At 40.8% G+C, this 14,352-nt stretch overlaps 1 protein-coding gene across 13 annotated transcripts in view; it reads left to right on the top strand.

Annotated features, from left to right (window-relative positions):
- The window catches only part of LOC132404283 (apoptosis-inducing factor 3), a 150,263-nt gene that overhangs the window by 116,822 nt on the left and 19,089 nt on the right, over positions 1-14,352 (top strand). For 12 of the 13 annotated variants that reach the window (XM_059988450.1, XM_059988443.1, XM_059988448.1 and 9 more), the window contains 5 exons: positions 202-278; positions 1,785-1,902; positions 8,392-8,490; positions 13,522-13,597; positions 13,796-13,834. In XM_059988450.1, the coding sequence (XP_059844433.1) occupies positions 202-278; positions 1,785-1,902; positions 8,392-8,490; positions 13,522-13,597; positions 13,796-13,834 (409 nt within the window). The remainder of the gene's footprint in view (positions 1-201; positions 279-1,784; positions 1,903-8,391; positions 8,491-13,521; positions 13,598-13,795; positions 13,835-14,352) is intronic. The other variant, XM_059988453.1, reaches the window with a different exon arrangement.

The raw sequence follows: 14,352 nt of genomic DNA, 5'->3' as shown, positions 1-14,352 counted from the left end.
ATGCTCTAGCAAGCAGTGTCACAGTTTGTCCAGGCAGAGTGCCCCCTTGAGTCTTGTCTTTCTCTTTGACTTCTAGAGTACCAGGTAATGGAGTGAACAGAAATAAATGGAAGTTTCTAGATTGTGCTGTGGCTACTTGTAGTTATAAACTGCATTGTTTTTTCTGTTGGTTTGCCATAAATCATTCTTCTTTTCTTGTAGGGGTTGTGCCAGCTACATTATTCCTAAAGCAGAGTGGAATCAATATGGATTCTAAGGGCTTCCTTCCTGTTAACAAGGTAATGTGTACAGGGGACCCAGACCACTGTGAGGACTGAGGGTTACAGTGCATAATGTCAGGTATTAAAATACAGAGGAGTGCGGTTAACTGGGATATATTGGGACCAATGCATTTTGGTCCTATTATTCATGGAAAACATTAAAAAGGTATTAAACAAAACTGCCATTTAACTGAATAACAAGTTACATATTTAAATGAAATATAAAACAAATTGGAACACTACTGATACCTCTACAGGACTATGAACTGTGTGTTAGTTCCTAATAGTTATCGATGGAGGAATTCATCCAGCGTACACCACCATGTTTGTAAATTATTATAAATGAAGTCAGCTCTGGTGGACTGGGTGGATGAGATTAATAGTGAGGTCCAATGGCCAGGAAGGTGTTTCTGCAATGCCCTGTGGATAGCGAAGAGAATGAAGGGCATAGAAGAAGTCATGGTCATTCACTGCAGCCAAGGGAGACCACAGTTATGACAACTACTTGTACCATTGGACCTGGACTTCCGAGGTCAAGACTGGAACTGCCCTTTTCTATTTTAAAATTACTTGTGCACAGGTTGTCCTGTCATTGTCATATCCAATGGACAACCATCAATTGACAATTTGAGAAAAATCAGTGCAGACACCGAGTGCAGATAATGGACTGCCTTCATTCAAGATTCAAATTCAAAAATTCAACGTACAGTTATTATCAAAGTAGGTATGCAATGTACAACCCTGAGATTTGTCTTCCCACAGACAGCCTAAGACTTTCAGTGTGTGTCTTCAGAATCCTATACGTCCTGTCAGATGGTAGCAATGAGAAAAGGACATCTCCCAGGTGATGGATGCCGCCTTTTTGTGGCATCGCCTTTTGACAATGTCCTAGTATTATAGGATATAATAGTACATTTCCAAGAGCAGTCTGCCTTCATCTACTGTGTACTATACCACACCTGCAGAATGTTGATCACCGCTTTTACAAAGTTTATGACATGGTTCTAACAAAAGGTCTTCAATCACTGGCTCTATTTCTCAGTGCACATCTGCTGCCTGACCTGCTAAATATTTCCAGCATTTTCTGATTTTATCTCAGATGTACAGAACCCACAATTTAAATTTTCATTTATGATACACTTATTATTCTTACTTGGGACAATTGAAATTTTCAAAATTGAGCACAGGGTTTTGTACAAAGGCAAGTAAATGAAATTAAGTTACAAATCAGCTGTGATCTAATTAAATTATGGATCGTGTTTCAGAGAGTCAGACTGTCTTCCTTATTGTTTGTTTCTGAATTCATAATCTAACATCTGGAGGCATTTATGATCTAATTATTCTGGTAATAAACTGCCACCAACCTGGTTATTTTTTGCTGACTTTTGAATTAACCTAGAGAATTAACTCAGCTGTATTACATGTATTATCCACATCCTGAATGAGACTCAACTGAAAGCTGCCAGAGCAGAGCATTATGATACACTGAAGAAGAATTTACTAAAGTTCCTTTTATTCTTGCAGCTCATGCAGACGAATGTGCCTGGGGTCTTTGCTGCTGGTGATATTGTCACTTTCCCACTGGGCTTTCGCAACAATAAGAAGGTGAATGTGGGCCACTGGCAGATGGCCCATATGCATGGTAAGTGGCACTTCCTGATGGCATTATTGGAGGTTGGGTGAAGGGAGAACATCCTTGTTTTTAGCATGGTTGGTGACAGCATTGGTGAAGTTCAAATTCAGCATGGCTCAACAAAAGCAGGAAAGCAAAGAGGTTAATAACAATTTACTGGGTCCAAAAACTTATCTTTTTCAAATGCTATTAATGAGATATTCTGGCTGATAAATGACATGCCATTTTATCGCACACTTACAGCACAATACAGGCCCTTTGATCCACAAGGCTGTGCCGAATATGTCCTTACCTTAGAAATTACCTAGGGTTATCCTTAGCCCTCCGTTTTTCTGAGCTCCACGTACCTGTCCAGGAGTCTCTTAAAAGACCCAATCATATCCTCCACCATTGTCACCGGCAGCCCATTCCATGCACTCACCACTCACTCTCTGTGTAAAAAACTTACCCCTGACATCTCTCTGCTTCCAAGCACCTTAAAACTGTGCCTTCTTGTGCTAGCCATTCCAGCCCTAGGAAAATGCCTCTGACTATCCATACGATCAATGCTTCTCATCATCTTATACACCTCTATCAGGTCACCTCATATCTTCCGTTGCTCCAAGAAAAAAAGTCTGAGTTCACTCAACCTATTCTCATAAGGCATGCTCCCCAATCCAGGCAACATCCTTGTAAATCTCTGCACCCTTTATATGGCTTCCACATCCTTCCTGTAGTGAGGCGACCAGAACTGAGCACAGTACTCCAAGTGGGGTCTGACCAGCTCCTATATATCTGCAATATTACCTCTCAGCTCCTAAACTCAATCCCATGATTGATAAAGGCCAATGCACTGAATGCTTTCTTAACCACAGAGTCAACCTGTACAGCAGCTTTGAGTGTCCTATGGACTTGGACCCCAAGATCCCTCTGATCCTCCACACTGCCAAGAGTCTTACCATTAATACTACATTCTGTCATCATATTTGACCTACCAAAATGAACCACACTTATCTGGGTTGAATTCCATCTGCCAATTCTCAGCCCAGTTTTGCATCCTAAAAATGTCCCATTGTAACCTCTGACAGCCCTCCACACTATCCACAACACTTCCAACCTTTGTGTCATCAGCAAATTTACTAATCCATCCCTCCACTTCTTCATCCAGGTCATTTATATAAAAAAACTTAAATATTAAACACAGAAGACTTCAGCTACTGCTAAATAAATTGCCAAGGAAAGGTAGGGAAAATGGAAATGGAAGGGTAACCGTACAATATGTTCAGAATTCCTTTCTTTCTAACCTAGTTTGCAAGAAACCCAATGAAGAAGATTCACCGTTGGAAATAATCATTGGAAATCAACCAAAAAAGATAAAATAGTTAAATATAGAGATGAATAGGTAATTGTAATCATAACACAATCTGGTTGAAAATAAGAAAGACCTAACCCAAACATGAAAGCCCATGTGGCGGGCTGCAATCATCACAAAAAGTTGTTTGATGGTGAGGCGGTGCTAGGGTTAAAAAGAGCTTGGAGCTTTTTGGAAATTTTTTGCAAGTTAATATCTTAGGCACTTGTAGGGGCCAATAAAAAGAAGCAAGGTGTAAGTAAGTAAAGTAGCCAGTGTTGGATCGGCCAGGCTTTGGCTAAACAGGCGCAGGCTAGAACTTAAGCTGGAGAAGTTAGAGATATAACAAGTTTAGTCAGGATGGTAGTTAAGGCAGTGGAATGCTCCTCCTGGGAGATATGGGATTTCAGGGTACCTATAGTCTCCCTTATGACTGCATCTGCAGGATGTGTACTTAACTTTAGCTCCTGACTAACAAGATCAAATAAATGGGATTGGATCTTCAAGAGGCTGAAAACCTTGAAGATGAGACTTTTATTGAGGTGGTCACACCCAGAGTTCAAGCTTCAGATAGTAGATGGGTGGCCATCAGGAGAGGTAAGGGGAGTAACTAGTCCTCAGCACAAATATAGCCCTTTGGATATTGCTATGAGGGGATGACCTATCAGGATGTAGCAGAAGCAGTAGGGTCAGCTCTGAGGCCATCAAGGAAGGTTAAAGTCAGCCAGAGCAATAGTGATAGGAGACTCATTAGGAAGGGGAAAGGCCAGGAGATTCCATTTCCACAAGGTCTAGTGTCTAGGATGTCTCAGAGTCGTTGCAGAAGTTTCTCAAGAGGGAGGGTGAGGAGCCAGAGGTTGTAATGCACATTGGCACCAATGACAGATTGCGAGAATTGTCAAAGAAGCTGGCAGATAGAATGTAGTGTAGGGAAGTGTATGGACATGCACTTTGGTAGAAGGAGTGAACATGTGAACTATTTTCTAAATGGAGAAAGAATTCAATAATCAATGGTGGAAAGGGACTAGGAAGTCCTTGTGCAGGATTCGCTAAAGGTGAGCTTGCAGGTTGAGTCAATGGGAAGGAAGGCAAATGCAATGTTAGCATTCATTTTGAGAGCACTAAAATATGAGAGCAAGGATGTGATGCTGAAGCTTTATAATGCATTGGTCAGACTGCACTTGGAATATTGTGAGCAGTTTTGGGCCCCTGATCTAAGGAAGGATATGCTACAATTGGAGAGGCTGGTTCACGAGAAAGATCCTGGAAGTGAACAGGTTAATGTATATGAGAATCATTTGGGTCTGGGCCTTTACTCACTGGTGTTTAGAAGAATGAGGGAGTATCTTATTGAAACCTATGTAATATTTGAAGGCCAAGAGAGAGTGGATGTGGAGAGAATGTTTCCTATAGTGGTTGAGTCCAGGACCAGAATCACAAAATATTGGGTTACTGCAGGAATCTATACTGAGATTTCATTTCCCATCTGAGCTTACAGGGTAAAGCCACTTGCACTGTGGTCTGGGCCTTGTTTAAAGATTTGGATACTATGTGACTTAGGGGTATATGCACCATCTCCCACCTTGACATCTTCCATTTGTATGAGTCCCTCATTTGGTTATGGTATTTTCTTGTACATGGATCAATTTCTGCTCATTGTAATATTCTGAACCAAGGTAATTTGAGATTTCACAAGGTTGGTCTACAGTGTAGCCTGATTCATCGTTAGGTTTAGAGCAATAGACTGTGCGTAAAGCTGGCAATGAGAAGGCAAAACAATATTTCTTTTTCCCTTGTTATTCTACTCAGCAAAGAAACATAGTGTTTCTTGTCTCTTCACACATATTCCTAAGGGGCAGATCTTGTCAATTAGTGTAACCAAGTATAGCTTATGTAATCCTCAACAAGGGCATCACTGGGAACAAATTCCTAGACACAGCCCTGTCAAAAATCCCTACAATCTGGTGCGTTCCCCAGATCCCACTTCTGTAGCAAGTCAGTTATTCTGTCTGAACTATGCATAATAGTATTTAGCTTTTATTTGACATCTCATCCTCATTTATTCATTTCGTAGAAGAAAGGGTGCCCTGGAGTTCTTCCTTTACCTCATATCCTTCTGGCCTACCATACAAATTTAGAATGTGAAGTATTTTAAATTTTCTGGCCTCAGAAATCATTCCAGGCAGTCATTGCTGTACTCTCCAATCATTTATTTTGCTTTCTGCTCACCACCGCATTGGAGAGTTCATCCAGGTTCCTTACTCACAAAGCAGCAACTTTGTATACTTTGAATTAGGTGAGGAACAGTGGTATTGTGTTACCTGGGATTTACAAGCATTGCTGGCCTCTCCATCACCTACACTCATGCTCATCACAGCATCCCTTGTAAACATCAAGTACTTAATCCTTCAACAATTAGGTAGTCAGTGAACAAGACAAGGACTTTCTCATAGTTGTTATGTTCCCTGAGTATTTTTCAGTACTGCCCCGAGAAGTGGACGTTGAGACATGAAGATTACTGACTGGCTATTGACACCTCTGCACATGTAGCTGACCACCTCAGCACAACTAAGAGAGGAATGGAGGGTGTCATCAGTATGCTAGGGATGCAGTTCCTTTATCTGCATTGGTCTGGACACTCACTGCAGTACATACGTAACTGGAGTAGAGTTGGCATAGTAATCTCCTGCATGCCATTGTGTAGCCAACAGGAAGGAACTAACAATGTCTGAGGAAATTGAACTAGGGTGCCAGGAGGCACAACATTCACCAGTTGGCCTCTCAGGGTACATGGTAATGTTCTGTCTGGCTATCTCTCAAGATAGACTATCTGTCTCTATCTGCTAGACCAGCTATCTCTAAAGCTAGAGATTGTCTTTAGAAAATGAAATAGAGCCAATTTAATATCATACATAACATAGAAACTGTCCTGATAAATTCATGCTAGACAGACAGTTAATATATTTCTATTCTTAAGTTAGAATGTACCTATGAAACTGTAGTAAAACTACAGATCAAAATCTAATTTTAAAAAAAGCATGGATTCCAAAGGGCAAGTATTGCAAGACCAGTTACATTGAATCCATTGAAGAAGTAGGCAAGTTAGTTTTTAAAATTTTGTCTCATGGGTTAATGAACAAAAGCATAGCATGAGGAGTGAGAGGTCAAATGGTTGAGTGCAGAGCAAGCTAGCCACAAAATGGAATACAGCCAGGGACCAAATCTGACAAAATAAGTTGCTGGCAGTACTCATGTTCTCAATTCACATTTACAGTTTAGATTTGGAATTCAGCAGGACAAATGATAAACTGTGAATGGTATGCAATTAATATTGTAAAGAACTATACAAAATAAGCATTTGACTTTAAATAAATTTCCAGAAGGAATACTTGACAAAATTGTTAATATTCATTCAGTATGTTAGGTACTGAAATGTCTGTGAGTTGCAATATTCAGTAATTCTTCATTTACCTTGTTCCAATTCCTTGTATCAGCCAGTGCTCCACTGTTTCACGATTGTCATTAATCACTAGATTTTTTTTTCCAAATCACAGAAAAAGAGCTGTGTGTTGGGGAATGCTACTCTAAACTTGGGATCCAGTATCTATTTCTGTATGCCAATAATGTTGACGTGTGTGAGGCAAACACATCCACAAGAGAGTGAATTTTTCTCTACTTTCCTACTGCATGTGATACATGTAGGAGACAGGCAATGATACATTAAGCTATTTTGGAGTGCCACCAGCTACACTGGCAAGGACCATTCCAGGTTATTGTATCAGACAGAACACAGTCAGAAACTGAAATAAATAAAGATCTGTATTCATTGATCACCTTTCATAACTGCTCAGTTGTTTCATATCTGAAGAAATATCATTATTTTAATGAAGAAAATATTGTGGCTTCTTTATCTACATCAATATCCTAAATAGCACTGAAATAAAAATCAAATAATCTGTTATTAGAACTTAGAACTGTACAGCACAGGAACAATCCCATGGGCCCATGATGTTGTGCTGAACTAAATAGGCTAATGATGCCTAATTACACTGATTCCCTTCTACCTACACATGCTCCACACCTGCATGTTCAGGAGTCTATCTAGGAGCCTCTTAAAGGTCTCTATTGCATCTACCTCTGACACCATCCCTGGCACCCACCGCTCACTGTATATATATAAAAAAAGTTCCATACATCTTCTTTGAACTTAACACCCCCCACCTTAAATCCATGCCCTCCAGTTCAACCCTGAGAATAAGATACCAGCTGTTTTTGCCAATCATAATTTTATGAACTCTTATCACATCTGCCCTAAACCTCTGCCACTCCAAAGAAAACAACCCACATTTATTCAACATCTCCTTATAACACCTCTCTAATCCAGGCAGCATCCTGCACCCTCTCCAGAGCTCCACATCTGTCCTCTAATAGGTTTCTGAAACTTGTTAGTAGCCCATAACATAGTGGAGAAAATTCCTGCTGAAATTTGAATACTGTTGTAGAATTTTTTTTTATCCTTCTCAGGCAGAGTTAACAGTTTAATGTTGCATCTGTCAATGCAGCTTTTCTTCAGCATTGCCCTTGCATTTACCACCGAATTCCTTTCTGAAGCTTCCTTTGACTTAGCTGTGGAAAAATGCCAGTAGTTCTTAAATCATGAATGGTTGTGATAGTGTATGACCTTAAAAGCAAAGCCCAAAGGAATGATTTGTGAAAAGGAATGATTTACAGCACAATGTAGAAAGCATACTAGGAATGAGACTAATCGGATAGTAAAGACCTGCCTATGCCCCTGTCCCCACAGTGGTTGAGGATTCTGTGATCCCCGAAGAATATATTCAGGAGAATCTTTACCCAGAAACCACTTAGAATTTAGAATTCACTGCCACAGGAAGTTTAGGCAAATAACACTAATGCAGTTAAGAACCTTGGTAAATGTATAAGTGAGAAAGGAATGGAAGATTATCCCATTGATATATAATGAGGGCAGGTAGGGAGAATGCCAACTGTAGCCTGCACACTGCCAAATAGCTTCAGTTCTTAGTTTTGGTATGCATGATTAGCACAATATTGGATTAGCATGATAAAAGTTCTCTGGCTGCTGGTGTGGTACAATATATCAGTGCAGAATACCAATTGGTAATTTCTATTTTCTTTATGTTCCTCAGGTCGAATTGCTGCCCTCAACATACTGGGAAAAGGAATAGAGATTAACACGGTGCCCTACTTCTGGACAGCAATGTTTGGGAAAAGTATCCGTTATGCAGGTAAAACTGTGATGGGAAGATGTGTACTTTCTCCACTTAATAATAATGATAAAGCTGGGTTCTTCTGTCATGAATCTCAACAAGTTCAATCAGTGAACCATTTATAGTAACTGCATGCCTATTTCATAAATAATTGATAAAAGACTGAAAGAATACAAATAATTGATTGTAATAGTTCTCTGAATGAGGACAGGAGTCTGACTTCCTGAACTCACTTTTGTGTGGATGAGACCTAGTCTCTAGCTGCTGCCTATAACAAGCCCATGGAATTGAAGCTGATGCCTAATGACCTGAATATTCCTTTGTAGTTGAACATGGTTGCAGTTACAATAAACAGCAGATTTTACATAAAAATAAGAACAGTAACTAGGATACAAAACAGAATATGCTACAGATCTACAGTGCTTATAACAAGTACTCACTCCCCTTGGAAGTTTTCATGTTTTATTGTTTTATAACATTGAATAACAGTGGATTTAATTTGGCTTTTTTAACACATCAACAGAAAAGAACTTCCGTGTCAAAGTGGAAACAAATTTTTACAAATTGGTCTAAATTTATTACAATTGTTACGAAATTCCCGTAACTGGATCACTTACCAGCAAAGATAGAGAGGTCCGTTGAAGTCTGATGGTACTATTTTTAAAAGTCTTTATTTATAAGGAGGCACAAAAATAAGATTAATACAGACATTCAGATAATATACATCGTCAATACTCAATCTAAAAATGCAGGTATAATAATAATCATCAATTAAGCAACAGCTCTATCGTTTGTCTAGGGGATATTGTATTGTCCGATGGAAAGATAAAAGTCACTGTCCTTTCAAGCTGCAGCTCTTTGGGTTAAAGAGAGACGGTTTTAAACTTGCCCCGGTCTTTTATGCGGCCAATCCGTTGAGTCGGGGGAGTTGGTTCCCCGTTGTTAGTTCCAAGTTGTTTTCCGTGGTACCAGCCACCAGTCCCCAGGCAAGGGCACCGAACGCTCGTGGCTTCCTTCAAATGGCTTCCCACTATTACGGGATCGCTAGCGTTTCTTCTGGTGCATCTGAGGAGCTGTGCCTATAGCCCCTCTTTTATCTTAACTCGCAGGGTAGTAGATGTCAATCAAGTTGGGGTGATGCAATCTCTCTCTCAACCAGCCCACTTTGCCCGAGGGCTTGCACGTAGCATAGTCCCCAATCCACAAACGTTGTCTCCAGGAGACAATGGCCATATCTCTCTCTCATTTCCTGGGTCCTCTGATCCAACCCAATAATGCTCTTGCGATTCTCACAAAGGAGGGGGCTACCCCGCACCCTTCGGCCCCTCAGAGCTGTGGTCCATTCATAACACAATTAATACACAAGATAATTGAATGCATACATATTCATCTCCTTCAAGTTGGTATTTAGTAGATGCATCTTTACATCTGGACTGCAATTTTTCCCCATTCTTCTTTACAAACTGCTCAAGCTCTGTCAGATTGCATGGGGATTGTAATTGAACAGCCCTTTTCAAGTTCAGCCACAAATTGTCAATTGGATTGAGGTCAGGACTCTGACTTGGCCACATGAGGACATTAACTTTGTTGCTTTTAAGCCATTCCTGTGTAGCTTTGGCTTTATGCTGGGGTCATTGTCTTACTGGAAAACAAATCTTCTCCTAAGTTGCAGTTCTCCTGCAAACTGTATCAGGTTTTCCTCCAGGATTTCCCTGTATTTTGCTGCATTCATTTTACCCTCTACCTTCACAATCCTTCCAGGGCCTGCTATAGTGAAGCATCCCCACAGAATTTGCAGCCACACCATGCTTCACAGAAAGGATGGTGTGTTTTTGATGATGTGCGATGTTTGGCTTATACCAAACATAGCATTTAGTTTGATGGCCAAACAGCTCAATTTTGGTTTCATCAGACCATAGAAAGGTATTCCACCTGACTTCAGAGACTCCCACATGCTTTATGGAAAACTCTAGCTGAGACTTCATGTGAGTTTTTTTCAAAAGTGGCTTTCTCTTTGCCGCTATCCCATAAAGCTGCGGCTGGTGAAGCACCCAGGCAACAGTTGTTGTATGCGCAGCCTCTCTCATCTCAACCACTGAAACTTGTAACTCCTTTGGAGTTGTCATGGAAATCTTTGTGGCCTCCCTCATTAGTCCCTTTCTTGCCCGGTCACACAGTTTTTGAGGATGGCCTGCTCTAGGTAGATTTACATCTGTGCCATTTCTTTTCATTCCTTAATGCTTGACTTAACTGTACTCCAAGAGATATTCTGTGACTTGGCTATTTTCTTGTATCCATCTCCTGACTTGTGCTTTTCAATAATCTTTTCGCGGAGTTACTTGTAGTGTTCTCTTGTCTTTATGGTGTAATTTTTGCCAGGGTACTGACTCATCAGTAGTTGGACCTTCCAGGTACAGGTGTGTTTTAACTACAATCAATTGAAACACCTTGACTGCACACAGATCTCCAAAAACAGATCTTCATTTAACTAAATATGCAACTTCTAAAAGCAATTGGCTGCACCAATGATGATTTTGTGTGTCATATTAAAGGGGGTGCATACTTATGCAATCAGTTATTTTGTGTTTTATACTTGTAATAAATTTAGATCTCTTTGTAGAGATCTATTTTCACTTTGATATGAAAGAATCTTTTTCTGTTGATCAGTGTCAAAAAAAGCCAAATTAAATCCACTGTGATTCAGTGTTGTAAAACAATAAAACATGAAAACTTTCATGTGAGAATTCTTTTTATAGGCACTGTATATGAGGAAAGTCAATAAATCATATAGATTCTACAATCAGTAGCAAGGAAATGATGCTTGATAGTGACTGGGCAAACAGTTGTCTGGTGTTCTCCAGGTCTCTTCAATGGCAATTTTCACCTGAGCCACTGTTGTGCCTCTGTGAGGAAACAGTAGATTCTGTGAGTAGTTCATGCAACAATGTGGTTTTTCAGCCAATCAGATGGAAGAATCCCATTGAGCTGCAATGCAGGAACTATGGCAGTGGAAATAAATTACACTAAATTTACGTGTCGCTGGGCACGTAAATGTCGGCACAGATCAGAAGTGATTTTATGTGCTGGGTGTGTTCAGCCTACCGCCGCACCCTGCATGCTTCACGGCCCGGAGGTTGGGGACCACTGGTGTTGAACACCTCCCTCTGCAGCTGGATACTAGACTTCCTGACTGGGAGACCTCAGTCAGTCCGGATCAGAGGTAGCATCTCCAACACCATCACACTTGAGCATGGGGCCCCCCCACAGCTGTGTTCTCAGTCCACTGCTGTTCACTCTGCTGACCCACGACTGCAGCAATACACAGCTCGAACCACATGATAAATTTCGCCAATGACACGACTGTGGTGGGTCTCATCAGCAAAAATGATGAGTCAGCATACAGAGAGGAGGTGCAGCGTCTAACGGACTGGTGCAGAGTCAACAACCTGTCTCTGAATGTGAACAAAACAAAAGAGATGGTTGTTGACTTCAGGAAGGCATGGAGCAACCACTCTCCACTGAACTTCGAAGGCTTCTCAGTAGAGATCATTAAGAGCACCAAATTTCTTGGTGTTCACTTGGCAGAGAAGCTCACCTGGTCCCTCAACACCAGCTCCATAGCAAAGAAAGCCCAGCAGCATCTCTACTTTCTGCGAAGGCTGAGGAAAGTCTATCTCCCACTCCCCATCCTCATCACATTCTACAGAGGTTGTATTGAGAGCATCCTAAGCAGCTGCATCACTGCCTTGTTCGGAAATTGCACCATCTCGGATCGCGAGACCCTGCAGCGGATAGTGAGGTCAGCTGAGAAGATCATTGAGGTCTCTCTTCCCGCCATCACAGACATTTACACTACATGCTGCATCCGCAAAGCAACCAGCATTATGAAGGACCCCACGCACCCCTCATACAAACACTTCTCTCTCCTGCCATCTGGGAAAAGGCTCTGAAGTATTCGGGCTCTCACGACCAGACTATGTAACAGTTTCTTCCCCCAAGCCGTCAGACTCCTCATTACCCAGAGCCTGGACTGACTCCAACTTACTGTCCTCTACTGTGCCTATTGTCTTGCTTATTATTTATTGTAATGCCTGCACTGTTTTGTGCACTTTATGCAGCCCTGGGTAGATCTGCAGTCTAGTGTAGTTTTTTGGTGTAGTTCAGCATAGTTTTTGTACTGTTTCATGTAGCACCATGGTCCTGAAAAACATTGTCTCGTTTTTACTGTGTACTGTACCAGCAGTTATGGTTGAAATGACAATAAAAAGTGACTTTACTTATGACCTGACCCTTCTGCTACTTTGCAGGCACATACAACTACTCACCTCCATAGTCTCTTGAGTATTCTGTGATCTTACTGCCAGCCCACTTCCTCAGTCACTATCTTGTGCCCAGCCTCCAACCAGCAGCATCTCAGCAATTATTGACACACTTTCATCAGCTGCACCATTCCTCTCTCTCTGTCCACCTCCAGTAACTGTAAGAATGTCCTGATTCTCTGTTATATCCTCCCATTATAGACTTCTTACTTGTTGGTTTTAAACAGTTTTTAATCATTCACAGCCTGAAAGGACCTCCAGCAGACCAAATAAATTTATCCATTAATCAAATGGTACAATTCAGGCTGTTAAGGAGGGAGGAAAAGATTCAAAATGCAAAGTTACCAAATTAGACGTTTTCTCCAGTGACAAATTTTATAGCAAAGCTTTTGTTGCTTAATTTCTATGAGCGGACATAAAATCTTTTATTGTGATTGCAACGGGTTGCCATCATGCTATTACAGCTCAGGGCATCGGAGTTCAATTCTGGCTTCCTCTGTACATTCTCCCCATGGAAGGTTAGCTTTCTCTTGGGAGCTCCGCTTTCTTCCCACAGTCCAAACACTTACGTGGTAGGTTAATTGGTTATAGTAAATTGTCCCATGATTAGGTTAGGGTTCAGTCAGGGCTGTCGGGGGTTGGGGATGGCACAGCTCAAAGGGCCAGAAGGGTCTCTTCCACTGTATCTCTAAATAAGTAAATAAATTTATAGGCTCATTTCCTCTTGTAGGTCATGGGGAAGGATTTGATGATGTCATCATTCAAGGAGACCTGGATGAGCGGAAGTTTGTGGCGTTCTACACTAAGTAGGTCCTTCTCACTATTTTTTATAGAGTTTGGTTTTCCAATAATTGTCAGATACTGTAAAAGTAATGTAAAATTACAACACAAATCTACATAATGATAAATCCTTTAAACCAACTCTTTCTAAAATAAGTTGCTCTTAATTAAATAGTGTTATTGTTTATGTCTGGTGTTAAAACTGAAATTATTTTACAATTTAGGAAAGCCACTGGGATGAACAACTGCATACAGACTTGGAGGTAAAAATAGAGTTCACTGGTGGTAGAATCCCTCCTTACATACGCTTCTCTCTCTCTCTCTTTCCCTATTATGATTCTTATAGCCACATTGTACTGACACATATAGAGCTCAGTTTAACCTCTTCCAGACCATTGCTGGGCATTCATTCATTTCAACTCAAGTGTCTTACAGTGTCCGCAAATAAATAAATTTTTCCCCAGCAGAATTTAGTTGTCAGCTAACTATTACACTAACCACAATAATTGTTATACCATTAACAGTTTGAAAGAATGATTTGGCATTTATTTGGCATCAGCAGGACAACTTCCTGAGAAGGAGACAAACAGGTTCTACCAGCTTTATTTAGAAACTAGGTGTTCTATTTTAGCCCTGCTTTGTTTATCCATAGATTTAGATAGACTTTTAAGATGTGAGAAGGGCATATATGAAGGGCCAGCATACACCTGAACCCAATTATCTGACTAGGATTTCCAAGTTAAGGTGACAAAACTGAGAAGGACCCATCCTTCCCCAACTC

This window comes from Hypanus sabinus, chromosome 13, assembly GCF_030144855.1.
Source record: "Hypanus sabinus isolate sHypSab1 chromosome 13, sHypSab1.hap1, whole genome shotgun sequence".
Taxonomy (NCBI): domain Eukaryota; kingdom Metazoa; phylum Chordata; class Chondrichthyes; order Myliobatiformes; family Dasyatidae; genus Hypanus; species Hypanus sabinus.
The sequence above is the reverse complement of the archived record's forward strand: the minus strand, read 5'-3'. Positions and strand labels throughout refer to the sequence as shown.